The 13970-nt window shown below is 36.1% G+C and overlaps 1 protein-coding gene across 1 annotated transcript in view; it reads right to left on the bottom strand.

Moving 5' to 3' along the window:
- BIRC6 (baculoviral IAP repeat containing 6) overlaps nucleotides 1-13970 on the bottom strand; it is a 271529-nt gene that overhangs the window by 101716 nt on the left and 155843 nt on the right. Inside the window, exons 49-56 of the mRNA XM_023511826.1 lie at nucleotides 12379-12579; nucleotides 9611-9890; nucleotides 8329-8585; nucleotides 7974-8082; nucleotides 4509-4730; nucleotides 2622-3402; nucleotides 1267-1410; nucleotides 671-800 (exon numbers count right to left, since the gene is read on the bottom strand). Of these exons, the coding sequence (XP_023367594.1) occupies nucleotides 671-800; nucleotides 1267-1410; nucleotides 2622-3402; nucleotides 4509-4730; nucleotides 7974-8082; nucleotides 8329-8585; nucleotides 9611-9890; nucleotides 12379-12579 (2124 nt within the window). The remainder of the gene's footprint in view (nucleotides 1-670; nucleotides 801-1266; nucleotides 1411-2621; nucleotides 3403-4508; nucleotides 4731-7973; nucleotides 8083-8328; nucleotides 8586-9610; nucleotides 9891-12378; nucleotides 12580-13970) is intronic.

Genomic DNA, 13970 nt, shown 5'->3' with positions numbered 1-13970 from the left:
ACCACTGCACTCCGACCTGGGCAGCAGCGAGCTAAGAGGACACCACTGCACTCCGACCTGGGCAGCAGCGAGCTAAGAGGACACCACTGCACTCCAACCTGGGCAGCAGCGAGCTAAGAGGACACCACTGCACTCCAACCTGGGCAGCAGCAAGATCCCGTCTCAAAAAAAAAAGGAATCATCCTATAAATGCAGGAAAGAAACCTAGGGGAAAATGTTCTCTCTGCTTTCTTCACTGACTCCTATAAAGAACGAGGTGACCAGTCTGTTCTACCTACTCCATTTACCTACTCTTAACTATTGATCCCCCCCCATTTAGTAAATATCCATTAATTAAAATCCTTTCATCCAATGAAATACCCTGCATTTCAACTACTATGAAATGACCAGTTAAGTTTTTTATGACAAATGACTTCCAATGGCTGTCTATATTTCTAGCTATCCATTTTGTAATTACTACACACGAACACATATTATACCAAAAAAGATTATTGTAGAGCTTGGAAGTATTGGACATTTTGCCCACTTGACTGAAGCTTCTTATACTTCAAACTGTACCCATGTCTTGATCTTTCCTAGTTAATAAATAGCAGTCAAAAAGCAATACAGTAAAACTCTATATACTTCTAACACAAAGTTAAAGTAAAATTTATACTTAAATAAGACTTGCCTGACACTCTGTCAAGAACATCTGATAATGTTGTTGAGACTGGCAAATGAAGAGTACGGAATTTGTGGCCTGCTCCATACATTGGGTGCTGGATGACATGGCTAGTGGCATTGATTCTACCCTTATACAACTGAAAATCAAGAAATCAAAGAAATCAAGGAGTCACTTTTTAGAACATGGATCATTACAAAACAACTACAGAGAATACAAGATTAAAAAATTTAATATAGCATACAAAATGCTGTCTAGGTTACAGAGTTCTTTAACGGTAGATTGTTTGACACATGATTTGTTGGTCATCTTCGCAATAGCAATATTATGGTTAATGTTCATTTTGCAATAGCAATATTAGGTTAATGTTCATTTTGTCCCAAATCAAATTATAATACTTAGGTCAGGATATAATTATGTTGTAAGGGGGGAGGGTATCATCCTAAAGAGATTTCCAAGTCCTGTCATTAAGTAGAAAGGTCATTCTGGTTTCAGGTTGCTATATTAAAAGGTAGAAGAGCATAAGAGATAAGAAATTATCGGATGAGAAATTATAGACTATTTATACACAGGTAATCATTAAGCTTTAAGTGTTGGAAACTCACTGGACAGGGAGACTGAAGAAACATCGTCACTTTCTCATCTTCCAGCATCAACTGTAAAAATAATCTTCGTATAAATCCTGAGATGTTCCCAGATGTTGGAAGGTTCCCTCTCTGAGGAGAGGTCTGAAATAGTTCACAAAGAACCTAGGAAGGCAAGAGGTAAAAAAAGTTAAATGCTTGATTTCTTTCCAGCTTTTTTCTCTGAAGAATGAACAAATTTAAAATGTAGATTAGTAAGAATATTTTAATGCATCATTCAAAATCAGCAAATAAGGAACAAATTGTTTCATCTTAAGATATATGAATACAGATGCAGATAAAAAGTTAAAAGCATAACAAATATTCTGTGAGTAAATTGCTGCTATAAGGTTTTCACATAATGAGTACCTAATATAACCAACTTAGTTTTTAACTTTAATCAGTATCAAAGTACTTTCCAAAAAAATTATGAAAAGATATATTAAAAACATAGAACAGAGCCTTAATAAAAACTAAGAGAAAAGTAGGCCATGGGATACTTAATTAGGAACATTTAACAGAGAGCTATTTTCCCAATAAGTAATTACTATAGGTAGTAAAATATTTCACTTTTGTTCTTAAAAGTTAAATCACTCAATATTTTATAAAAATTGTGATGGGTATCCTTGCAGATAATTAATAATGTTTGACCTGAACGAGCACTATTAAGTAAGGGGAGGAAAAAAGAAGTTGGGAACTATTTATTAGTATCTACCATTAAAATATTTAATCCTCTCAAAAAACTTGTGAGGCAGGAATTGCGAGCCTCACTTTATCTATTAAACAACTTACCAGATTTGAATCACAACAGCTAGAAAGCAACTAGAACTACTCTTCAAAAATCCTGAGACTCAATACAATATGCCATCTTCTACATTTTCAATGTGATTTATCTGTGGCCTCCTATCTGAAACCTCCTATAATCCTAGTGTCTATGTAAGGTGAAGCACATCACAAGTGATGGCAAAGCACTCACCAAAATGCAATGCTTCAGTGCACATACAGCACTCAGTGACCACTCAATGACCACTGTCATGTGCTCCACCTTTTTAGCATTCTCAGGGGCTTGTTCTTTTCATTTGTGGGAGTTTTACAAAAGGAAAGGAGTAAAGTATCTACAGCTAAAATCCCAACACATTTGTCAATCATCTCACCATAAAGAGTAACTTATTTATGTGACTGCATAAATAAGGAGATCAGAACAGATTAACTGTGGTTCCAATTCAGATCTTCAGCACTCTAAATCTCACCACCACCTGGCCTTTATACACGACTCCCTTACCTAATTCCACTAACTATATGACAGCATATTAAGATAAGAATTTTTCTTCTCTTACCTGAGCCATCAGCTTTTGATTATTAGGGTGGCATGAAATGCACTGCAAAAAGAATGCAACAGTTGCATTCTCAATTGCTGTGCGCTGCTGAGTAGTCAATCCTGTTGTAACAGCCGAAGAGAGAGAAACGGATCTTGCACTAGTCTGCGGTACGCTTAAATTATGTCCTCCAGAAGTGGACCCAGAGTGACACAATAAAAACAGAAGTGCTGTCCATAATGGGTTGACTTCAGAACCGCCAAGCCAATCTTTCATAATATGACTATTGCCAACCTCTGTCAAAAACCTAAGAATAGGAGCAACCAGGTCCGCTGTGATAGGCATCTTACTACATTGTTGTGGAACATGATGTCGCCTGAGTTTGTCCTGGGAAACATCTACTGGCTGAGCAATGCTTTCTGAGCATGAAATGTGACTAAAGCAGAAACCAGCCAGACTCCTCACAAGAAGGGAAGGCAAGCCTGACTCTAGTAACTGTTTAATAGCCTCTGGAGACTGAGAAGAGGAAGCGAGGGTTGACAAATGTGATTCGGTTAATGCCAGAGGGGCTTGAGCATTTTTAGAGTCATCTGTTAAAGATGAACTAAGATCCTGCTTTTTGCTATCATCGGTCATGGATAGTCTGTGGTGACACTGCACTGGAGGAGGAGTAATTCCCATCCAGCCCATGAGCAAAGAAAAATAATTTGGGTGTATGTGACACATCGAGCAAAGGAGACTATCAACAGCTTTCTTCAAAACCATACTGCAGGGAAGAGACATGGACCAATTAAAAAGTAACCTAGAAAAATAAAAAATACCATGTTAATAATACAATTTTTTAAAGAAAAAACCTCATTGCAAATACAGTAGAACCACTTCCCTACAAGGACCACATCCTTAAGTTGATCTAATTTTCATAGACTGGACACACACCAAGTGTGCATAGCAGCCCAGCAGGTCTAGTTCCTTACGGTGACTGCCTCTGTACATGTACCAGTTTGTTACAGTCCTTTGGGTGGTCAACATACAGAGGTCCTACTGTATTTCTATTAAAGATCAATCTATACTCTGCAAAGTTACTCAATATTACATAATATTGTACTGAAATTTAAGATTTCAGAAAGACAGCTTATTATATATTTAAAAAGTCACGTAAAAAAACTACAGACCCAACAGCCTCAAGGCTGTATATAATATTCTGCTAGAGACATATCAGTAACCAAACCCTAAGTTCATCAAGCCTTAGCTGAATATGATAAAGAAATGTGGATACATGGACACTACTTGTCAAAAGGACATTCTAGAGATAGTCTTTCAACATTTCTAGCTGTACTTTTCCTCCACAGTTTTACATTACAGATAAAGGAACCTAGGGAATAAACCGGTAACTGAGAATAGAGAAGTACAGTACTGAACATTTCGGTTAGGTAAGAAACGCAGGTGGCGCTGCTAATACATTGCCTTAAAACGTGAGGGTAAACTGCATTTGTGTGACATTTCATTTCAGTGGATACCTGATTAGATTTACTGCGTTCAAATTTTTTTTTTTTTTTAGAGACAGAGTCTCACTTTATCACCCTTGGGTAGAGTGCCGTGACGTCATAGCTCACAGCAACCTCCAGCTCTTGGGCTTAGGCAATTCTCTTGCCTCAGCCTCCTGAGTCGCTGGGACTACAGGCATCCGCCACAATGCCTCGCCATTTTTTTGTTGTAGTTTGGCTGGGGCCAGGTTTGAACCCGCCACCCTTGGCCTCTGAGGCTGGCGCCCTACTCACTAAGCTACAGGAGCCACCCCATTCAAAATATTTTTATCTAAATAAGCATACAGAACATTTTTTTATCAAGTGAACCCTAAAGTGATCTAGTACTAGGCAAAAACAAAAAGGATCTGAAAATCATACTTACTCAAAGAGCTCGCGGTCCAGCAGTGCTGGTAAATCATACTCTACAAGCAGCTCATAACTATGCCACAGAATTGCTGCGACACAGTGCAAATGAGAAGGAGACGGCATCAGAAGGCCGTACTCTATTGCTGAAGAGTTGGGGCACACATAGTTCATCCTGCCACTTCTCTTCATGGCAGCCACTCTTGCAGAATCACTGACCCATTTTAACAAGGCCTGAATTCTTAAAAGAAGGAAATAAATTCAAATAACCAACTACAGTAAAACCGGCATGCAATACAGATAAATACAATCTTCGCATATTAAACAGTTTTTAGAAGGAAAATATACTTCTTTTATTTTTAGAGACGGAGTCTTATTTTGTTGCCCTTGCCAGAGTGCTGTTGCGTCACAGCTCACAGCAACTTCCAGCTCTTGGGCTTAGGTGATTCTCTTGCCTCAGCTTCCCAAGTAGCTGGGAGTACAGCCACCTACCATAAGGACCAGTTGTTTTTTGTTGCAGTTTGACTGGGACCAGATTCGAACCGGCCACCCTTGGTATATGGGGCTGGCATCCTACCCACTGAGCCACAGGTGCTGCCCGCGAAAAATATACTTCTTATTATTGATCATTTTAGTATAAATATGGAGCAAAGAGAATTTATTCCAAATTTATAGCCAGAGATATGGTAGTCTCAATTCCAGTTTTCTAATTTCCTTACCAATGTTAACCAATCAAAAGGCCCCAATTATGAACTAAAGGAAATTTATAACAATTATGATTCAGCAAATAAGGACTGATTCCTTGTTACCTCATTTATGAGAAAATGTATAAATTTCAAGACTTTTGGGGTACACATATTAAACTCACATTCTTCTTCTAAAGAAAAGAAGCAAATCCACACAACCTAGAGCAATGATCTGCAGCTAATTCCTTAATGTACGAAGGGTCATGAAATACAGCATGTTTCACGTCCCAGGAACCCTAGCAGTAAATACCAACAGCAGGTACCCATCCCCATTCATGTGATAACACAAAATCGCCTCAACATACACAAATAGCTTTTCAAGTAACAAACTACTCCTAAACCACTGGAGCAGAGGACTAGTAAAATACATCCAATTTTGAAACATTAGATCAGAGGAAAAAAATTTTTAAAACAATAGTGCTTTAGAGTTAGTATTTTAAAAAACCCCAAAATATTATATAAGATTTAACAGCAAATTCTAAAAGCACTATCTATATTTGATTTACTTCCTTTGCAATTTCTAGGTTAGGCATAAGATTCTTTATTGAGGGTAGAAACAGTGGCAGTAGAAAGGTGCATAATACTAATTGGTCTCCTTCTATTCCCTGAAGGAATGAGAGACAGGAAATAAAGACTATTCAGAGAAAGAAAAGGAGGGTAAGGCAAAAGGGAAAAGAAATACTTTCTCACCCATGACAACCAATAATCTTGTCATTAATGTGAGTTCTGAAAATAAACATTCACATTTTGGAAAGTATTATGCTGAGAAAATAAATTAAGCTTTATTTCCTTCTCATAAAGAAAATACCCATAAAATATTTAAAATTAAATAGATTTTAAGCAATGTTTTCTGGAAAAATATTTAACACTGATTTTTTTAAAATGTTTTTTACCTCCTATGACTCAAAGTTTGCACAAATTGTTATTTAGTTTGTCAAAAAGTACTTCAATATATTTTTAAGTGTACATAGTTATCATATAGTTTATATGAAGCTAAGAAGAACCAGCTTATTTAACACTGCAGGCCAGGCACAGCGGCTCACTCTTGTAATCCTAGCACTCTGGGAGGCTAAAGCAGGTGGATTGCCTGAGCTCAGGAGTTCCACAAGAGCCTTAGCAAGACTGAGACACAACCACTACTACATAATAGAAAAACTAGACAGCCGCTATGGCGGGCACCTGTAGTCTCACCTACTTGGGAGACTAAGGTGAGAAAATCACTTGAGCCCAACAGTTTAAGGATGCCGTGAGCTATGATGCCACAGTACTCTACTCAAAGTAAGAGAGTGACACTTTGTCTCCCAAAAAAAAAACCTACACAAAATTGTAATATATGCTACAAATAAATTTACAGTGCTAACCATGTGGTTTAAACACTTTAAATCAAGAGAAGATGCAATTAGTCTAAAAGAGTAAAAGTCATTATTCACTATTTATGAATAATTTTTCCCCAGAATGCCTTCACAGCCTGACAGTCCTTTATATATTCACAAGCCTAACTCCCTCCTTAGTGGGTGACACTGCTCTCTTCCTAACCCTGGGGGCACAAAGCAGGACTTAATTAACTTTTTCCTTTTCATAGTTAGTAGCATGCCAGGCATAGAGCAGCTATTAAGGAAATAACTATAGAATGACTAAGCACTCACCAAAACATTAATAATTCCAATAATTTACAAAGTAAGAAGAAAACAATTCTTAGCATAAAACTATGCATATAATCACATACTCTATGAATTATATTCTGCTAACACAGGATGCCACATTCAAACTAGAGAATGCCGAAGATTTGCTCAACAATATACCAACAAAAATACATTTTCAAAAATACTTGGGAGTTCTCATCATTTTTTTTTTTTTTTTGACACAAGAGTCTTACTGTGTTGCCCTCAGTAGAGTGCTGTGACGTCACAGCTCATAGCAACCTCAAACTCTTGGGCTTAAGTGATTCTCTTGCCTCAGCCTACCAAGTAGCTGGGACTATTGGCACCCGCCACAACGCCGGCAAGGGAGAAGTAAAAGACTACAAAGTAAAAGCATATTAGCAAACTCACCAAAATCACTCAATATTCAGCTGAAGCATTCACATATCATTTACTTGTTATAATATTATTTCATTTTGAGAAAGGAAGCATGAAAAAGAGGGTACGGGGCTTAATTTAAAGCTGGCAGTGAATATTATAAATAATTAATAGCAAGTAACCATTAAGAACAAACATTATGGGACGGAGCCCATGGCTCAAAGGAGTGGGGCACTGGCCCTTATATGCCTGAGGTGGCAGGTTCAAACCCAGCCCTGGCCAAAAAGTGGGAAAAAAAAAAAGAAAGAACAAACATTATTACCATTATCAAAATAATCCAAGTACCAACCATGGATACAATATTCTTCTATTCACATAAATTTAGTGCCTAAGATAATATGATTATGACTCCATCACCTCATAAGGATGCTATCCCCAACATGGCTCACTTTAAAATGTTGTATTCCTTTCCATTCCTCAAAAGTAGTATTAAGATATCTAAGGTCATATTTGCTTAAAATGTCAAAATATGTCCAAAATGTATATCTAATGTTCATGAAAATCTGCAGAGGGTGCATCAAGTGAGGAATATGTGTAAACATAATATATAACAGTACTGTGTTAAGTGCTGTAAGATTATCTGCAGAGAAAGTATAAGTAGCATTCACTGCAGTGTGCTGGTGTGCATGTGTAGCTTAAATGAAAAACGAGATCATATACCTGTCTTTTGTTCCAGGATCCTGAGTTGTTCCAAGTTGGTAAAGAATGTCTATTGTAGAGTCAGAAGAAAGTCCATTCAGTCTTCCAAAAAGTAAAGGGCTATTTAAATCTTGCAACAAAGAATCAAAAGAAAAAGTTTGCTGAATAAGCAAATTGGGGATGGGAAGACTGGTTTAATATAATTACTCATTAAAAATAAGTCTACTATAAAATTCTACCAATAAGAAAAAACAAATTCCAAAAATTATAAAGCCATAAGGGAAATTAATTTTGGAGACAGAGTTAATCATAAAAGAACTCAACTGCTATTACTTTGGAGACATGTAAAAATTAAAATATCAAAGTTAATCATCACCTGTAGGATCACTGCCCGATGCGGCACAATTCCTCAGGAGAATGTCTATAAGCTTCAGGCCGATTCTAGTAGACTGCAGTCCTATCTTTACAAGCACAACTTCAATGTTGGGTGAATGCATTCCACAGTAGGGCGACATCAACAACGCGGCACAAGTCTGTAGCAGGTTAGCAGTAGGTGCAGCTGCACTTGCCATCATTCCTTCCAGATCACTTATGTGAGTAAGGCAATGATGTAATAACCGTAACCACCCAATGCTGAAATACACAACACAAAATGACTTACCCGGTAAATCTAAGTAGCTCAACTTATCTCGGGGCAGAAAACAACTTTTAAACATCAGCAGAGAGTGTTTCATAAACAGCATTAACCAATCTAAAAATCATGTTTTTAGAGTGCTGCAAAATCAATAATTAAACACAAAGTTTCTCCTATAACCACATCAAAGGACGTTAAGTGTTCACAGTATTTAGAAACTGTATGCTTGCTTATTTTTATTACATGAGCTAGGAATATGTTTTTAAACTTATTTATTTGTATATACATATATAAATACAAACTATTACTATAATAAACTTGTAAAACTATAAAGTCTTAGCACTTTCAGAGTGCTAAAAAGAGATAGAGTCTTGCCATTCTGCCCATGCGCCAACTTCTGAACTCAAGCTATACTCCCTATCCAGCAGGTAAAACTACAGTTGTGAACCATGACACCTGGTTTCACTGTGTTGCCCCTGATTAAGTCTTGAACTCCGGCCTCAAGTGATTCTTTGCTTTAGCCTCCCAAGTAGCTGGAACTACAGGCACAAGCAATAAAACCATCTATAAATGCACCAACTATCAGAATTAAGCAGAAAATATTGATTAAAGTATATTCAGGTTTTTGTTTCTTTGGTTCAGATATAATCCTTTTAATGGGCCTTTAGGATTTACCACAAAAGACTCAGTGTCTCTGTTTCTAAGGTCAGTTGGATATGGTTCAAATGAACTGCTGGTTATAGGGATTTGGAAACCCCTATGACAGACTCTGATCAAAACAAATAGTATCTAACCCACATATAGTATGGATCATCTTAAAGATCAAATACACACAAATCTCAATTTTAATCAGCCTCAAGGTTATGCTTCCACAAAACTGTCTGTATTATACCCCCCAAAATTATGTTGATAAGCTATGGAACAAAGCATGTCCTAGGAAACAACAAGAAAAATACCCCACTGAATGAATAATTCAAGAAAAACACAGAAACTGCTATTTTTAAGAATGAGAAATAAAGCATACCTTGTTTTGGATACCTGATCTTCAGATGGAAGAAAAGGATTATTTACTGTTGCTGAAGAAGTGGTACCAAAAGCGGTGAGGCCCAATAATTTAATCTGCGAGAGGCCTAAGGTGCTGGCGTCTCTCGGACGATGCAGTCTAAGGCAGACAGCTGAAGCTACTTCGGCTTTCACAAGCTGGATCTTTATGTAGGTGAGGCCGCTTGTGACAACAGGAGTGGACAAAGGTAGCATATTTACTCCATCTGCACTTACTTCAACAGACACTGAGGATGGGCAGGCTGTAGGAAGAGAAAATTGAACCATCACAAAATAAAAATTGAACTAGGTTTCACGGTCTATCTAATTAAAAAATCCCCATAAAACAGCACCTTTTAATTACCTTCATTATGAACGTGTACAAAGAAAATTTACATCATACTCTGCCAATGACTTTCATCATAATTAATTTTGGAGCTACTTCCAATATAAAATACATAATCAACAATATAATAAAAATTATAAACATTCTAACATTCAACTAAAAAAGAGTTAATTAAGGACATGCAATCCGCTTACACGTGATGTTCCCCAAGGAAAAAAAACAGTCAATTAGGCAATTATTTTATCATTTCTACTTTATTCAAAATAACCTTAAATAATATGAAACTATGATTAATCTTATAATTTACTTTTTAAAATAATTCGAGAGAGAAGGTTGTAATAAAAAAGGTTCTTCCCTCTAGGCATGCTGGCTCATGCCTGTGATCCTAGCACTCTGAAAAGCTGAGATGGGAGGATTGCAAGGCCAGGAGCTCAGGACCAGCTTGAGAGGGAGAGAGAGAGAGACCTCATTTCCACAAAAAGTAGAAAAATTAGCTAGGCATTCCTGTAGTTCCAGGTACTTGGGAGGCTAAGACAAGGAGGATGGCTTGAGCCCAGTTATTTGAGATTACAATGAGCTATAATGACGCCACGGTACTCTAGCCCAGGTGACACAGAAGGAGACTCTGTCTCAAAAAAAAGAAATAAATAAAATAAAATACACCACAGGCACTCTACCCAGTGCAACAACTTGAGACTCTGTCTCAAAAAATAATAGCAAAATTTTAAAAAATAAAGTAAGTTTTTCTGCCATCTGATCACTTCACTACTACCATATTGCAGATGAATTTAGAAATTGCTTTTACTTCTAATCTCCTATTTCCCTTTCAAATGACCCAAACATCAACGAGATTTTTCTAAAAATCAATTCTTGCTAAAATTTAACAAGTAATCAATGCAGTTAATAATTGCGAGCTACTACAGGAAAAATTGTTTTTTCATAAGGTAACATACAAGCCCATGTAGTAAGTATATCCATTAACTAAAACAACATTTAAAATTTGGTTTTAATTTTAATGTAAAATCAGGAATGGCAGGTTTTACACTAAGAACTACATAAGTCACATCAGTTTTTAAATTTAATCTTTAAAACCTTTTCAGGAAAGTATTTTCTACATTTTACACAAGTAGACAGAAAATGTGATTAAGCAATCCACATTCCTACAACAACAAATGAAACATCCTATATTCAAGCCCATATTTGATTCTAGAGACTATTATATCCACCATAGCATATCATCAATTTCTACTCTAATCCAATAATAAAACCAAACTTTTAAATCAAGTACATTTAAAAGGGACGACCTCCACCATAACGGAGCTGTTTCCTCTATAAGTTTCCTCTATCACCTCTAGTGCAAAATCTAGCAATACTTCCAAAACTATCATCTACATGAACCGTTCCCCTTTGCCTTCCAGATGAATCTCTTCCTCATTTAGACTGTTCTTTAATGTTGCTTATACTTTGTACTGTAAGTTATTTTTTGACCCCCCAAAACACTTTCCTTTCTACCTTTACATTAGTCATATCTGTTTTTAATCTAAGTATTGCAGATTCCACAATTAAGATGTAATAATCTAATCTTGCGCATAAGTAGAAAAAAATGTATTCTTGCAAATATGCTAGAAATCTACAAAATTGCATACAACTCTTCATCTAATTATTGGATGACATTTGATAGCAGTGAGAATCAATGAACATAAATATAACAATTGCAACAATTCGGTAAAAGTTATAAAAAAATTCAGGGACCATCAAAAATATAAAATATTTCACATTCTTTATGAATACTTGAAATAGTTTTTGCTCTTAATCTATAACTTATTTTCTAAAATCATTTTTAATTATTTAAATTACCAATTCAATATATTCAATTAACATGCATCAAATGAATGATATTTCATAATATAAAAATATAAAATATACATTTAAAAATCACATTCATATAGTCAAAATTTTATACTAAAAATTTATTCACAGAGGGAGTTATTTTCTGGAGGAGTAGTAGAATAGACACACCAATAAATCAATGCTCATTTCCTATTACAGGACTAGGATTGAGGACTAAGCTAGAAAAACCAATTTAACCATAATGAGTAAATAAACTAATTTCAGCTTAGAACCTTAGCTTAACAATTTTGGGAGAAGAGGAAAGCAAAGTAATATATTACTGGAATAAAAAACCAAACCAGCCTATTTATTCGAGGATAACAGCTATGTCACTTCATTTGATGGGAAATGACTTGGGGGTAGTGTTAAATATTCCACTAAAAATGATTCAAAAATTATACAATCTGGTAATCATAACAAAGTATATAACCACTTGCAAAATATTTTTCTCATTTTCAAATATCTCTAAATGATACTTTTATTTTTAAAATGCTTCTTTATAAAATATTACTCACTTGCAAGAGATGCGAGATGAGGCTGGATATGTATCTCCTTGAGAAGCACTGCTGCAGGAAGGTGAATGGTCAGGTCGCACCAAGCCTCCTCTGGCAGGAAGATGTAGGACCAGGCAGCAGAGCGAGCTCTTCTATGAGGCGGTGTAGCCTGCAAAAGCACTTCAGCGGGCTGGGCAGTAGGACTGCTAGATGTGATTGTACCTAGAGACAATATTTTAAATAAAATGAGAACTTGTAAAAGAAATGCAATAAGAACTATTCAAGTCATAATTAAAATAGAAAAATTGGCTGAATACACGAATATTTGATGGTATTAATTAATGTTCTAGCATCCTAATGATTCTCACAATATTTAGAAAACATCAGGATAACGAGCCTATTGGCAACTTAAAAAGTATTAACTAACTGCTGCCTACTTTATGCTCACATGATAAATGGAAACTAATGACAAGAAATCGAACAATAATTCTCAAATGATTTAGTAGAAAACAAAGTTCAATATATTCTTTGCCTTTAAAATAATCATCTTTATTTTAAGATATTAATATCTAACACATTTATGAATTAGAAATAAGAAAATTGTATTTAAAAAACTATATAGACTGGAAAAAGGATTAAATATATAATTCAAACATTTTCTAAAGATAGTACCACTTAAGAAAGAACTAATCGGCTCAGCGCCTGTAGCAGTGAGGAGGGCGCCAGCCACATACACAGAGGCTGGCAGCTCGAGCCCTGCCCAGCCCAGCTAAACAACAGTGACAATCACAACCAAAAAACAGCCAGGCATTGTGGCGGGTACCTGTAGTCCCAGCTACTTGGGAGGCTGAGGCAAGAGAATCGCTTAAGCTCAAGAATTGGAGGTTGCTGTGAGCTGTGACACCATACTACTCTACCCAGGGTGACATAATGACACTCAGTCTCAAAAAAAAAAAAAAAAACTTCCAAGTGATTAGTATTTAAGGTGAAACTGACATAATAATCTCTAGTTTACTCTAGGCACCAACCACATGCACCAAGGCTGGCAGGTTTCAGCCAAGCCCCAGCCAGCTAAACAACAACTGTAACTGCAACAAAAAAAATAACCAGGCATTGTGGTAGGCACCTGGAGTCCCAGCTACTTGGGAGACTGAGGCAAGAGAATCACTTAAGCCTAAAAGGTTTAGGTTGCTGTGAGCTGTGACGTCACAGCACTCTACTGAAGGCAACGTAATGAGACTGCCTCAAAAATAAATAAATAAATAAAATCTCTAGTTGAATCAATTGTGTTTCTATTATAACTTAGAAATAAAAGAAAACTATATTGCTAAAGAACTGTTAAAACATTCTTTCTAATCAGTAGAATGTTTTGATATCCACTACCACTAAATTCAATAGTTTGTAATTAAAATGTTAACAGTTTAACATCAAGAACTCACTTCTACACTGCTGGTGGGAACATAAACTAATATGTTCCTTTTGGAAAGACGTCTGGAGAACACTTAGAGAACTAAAAATAGAACTGCCATTTGATCCTGCAATTCCTTTATCAGGTATATTCCCAGATGACCAAAAATCGCATTACAACAAAGATATTTGTATCAGAATGTTTA

This window comes from Otolemur garnettii, unplaced genomic scaffold, assembly GCF_000181295.1.
Source record: "Otolemur garnettii isolate 467f Iridium unplaced genomic scaffold, OtoGar3 scaffold00022, whole genome shotgun sequence".
Taxonomy (NCBI): domain Eukaryota; kingdom Metazoa; phylum Chordata; class Mammalia; order Primates; family Galagidae; genus Otolemur; species Otolemur garnettii.
The sequence above is the reverse complement of the archived record's forward strand: the minus strand, read 5'-3'. Positions and strand labels throughout refer to the sequence as shown.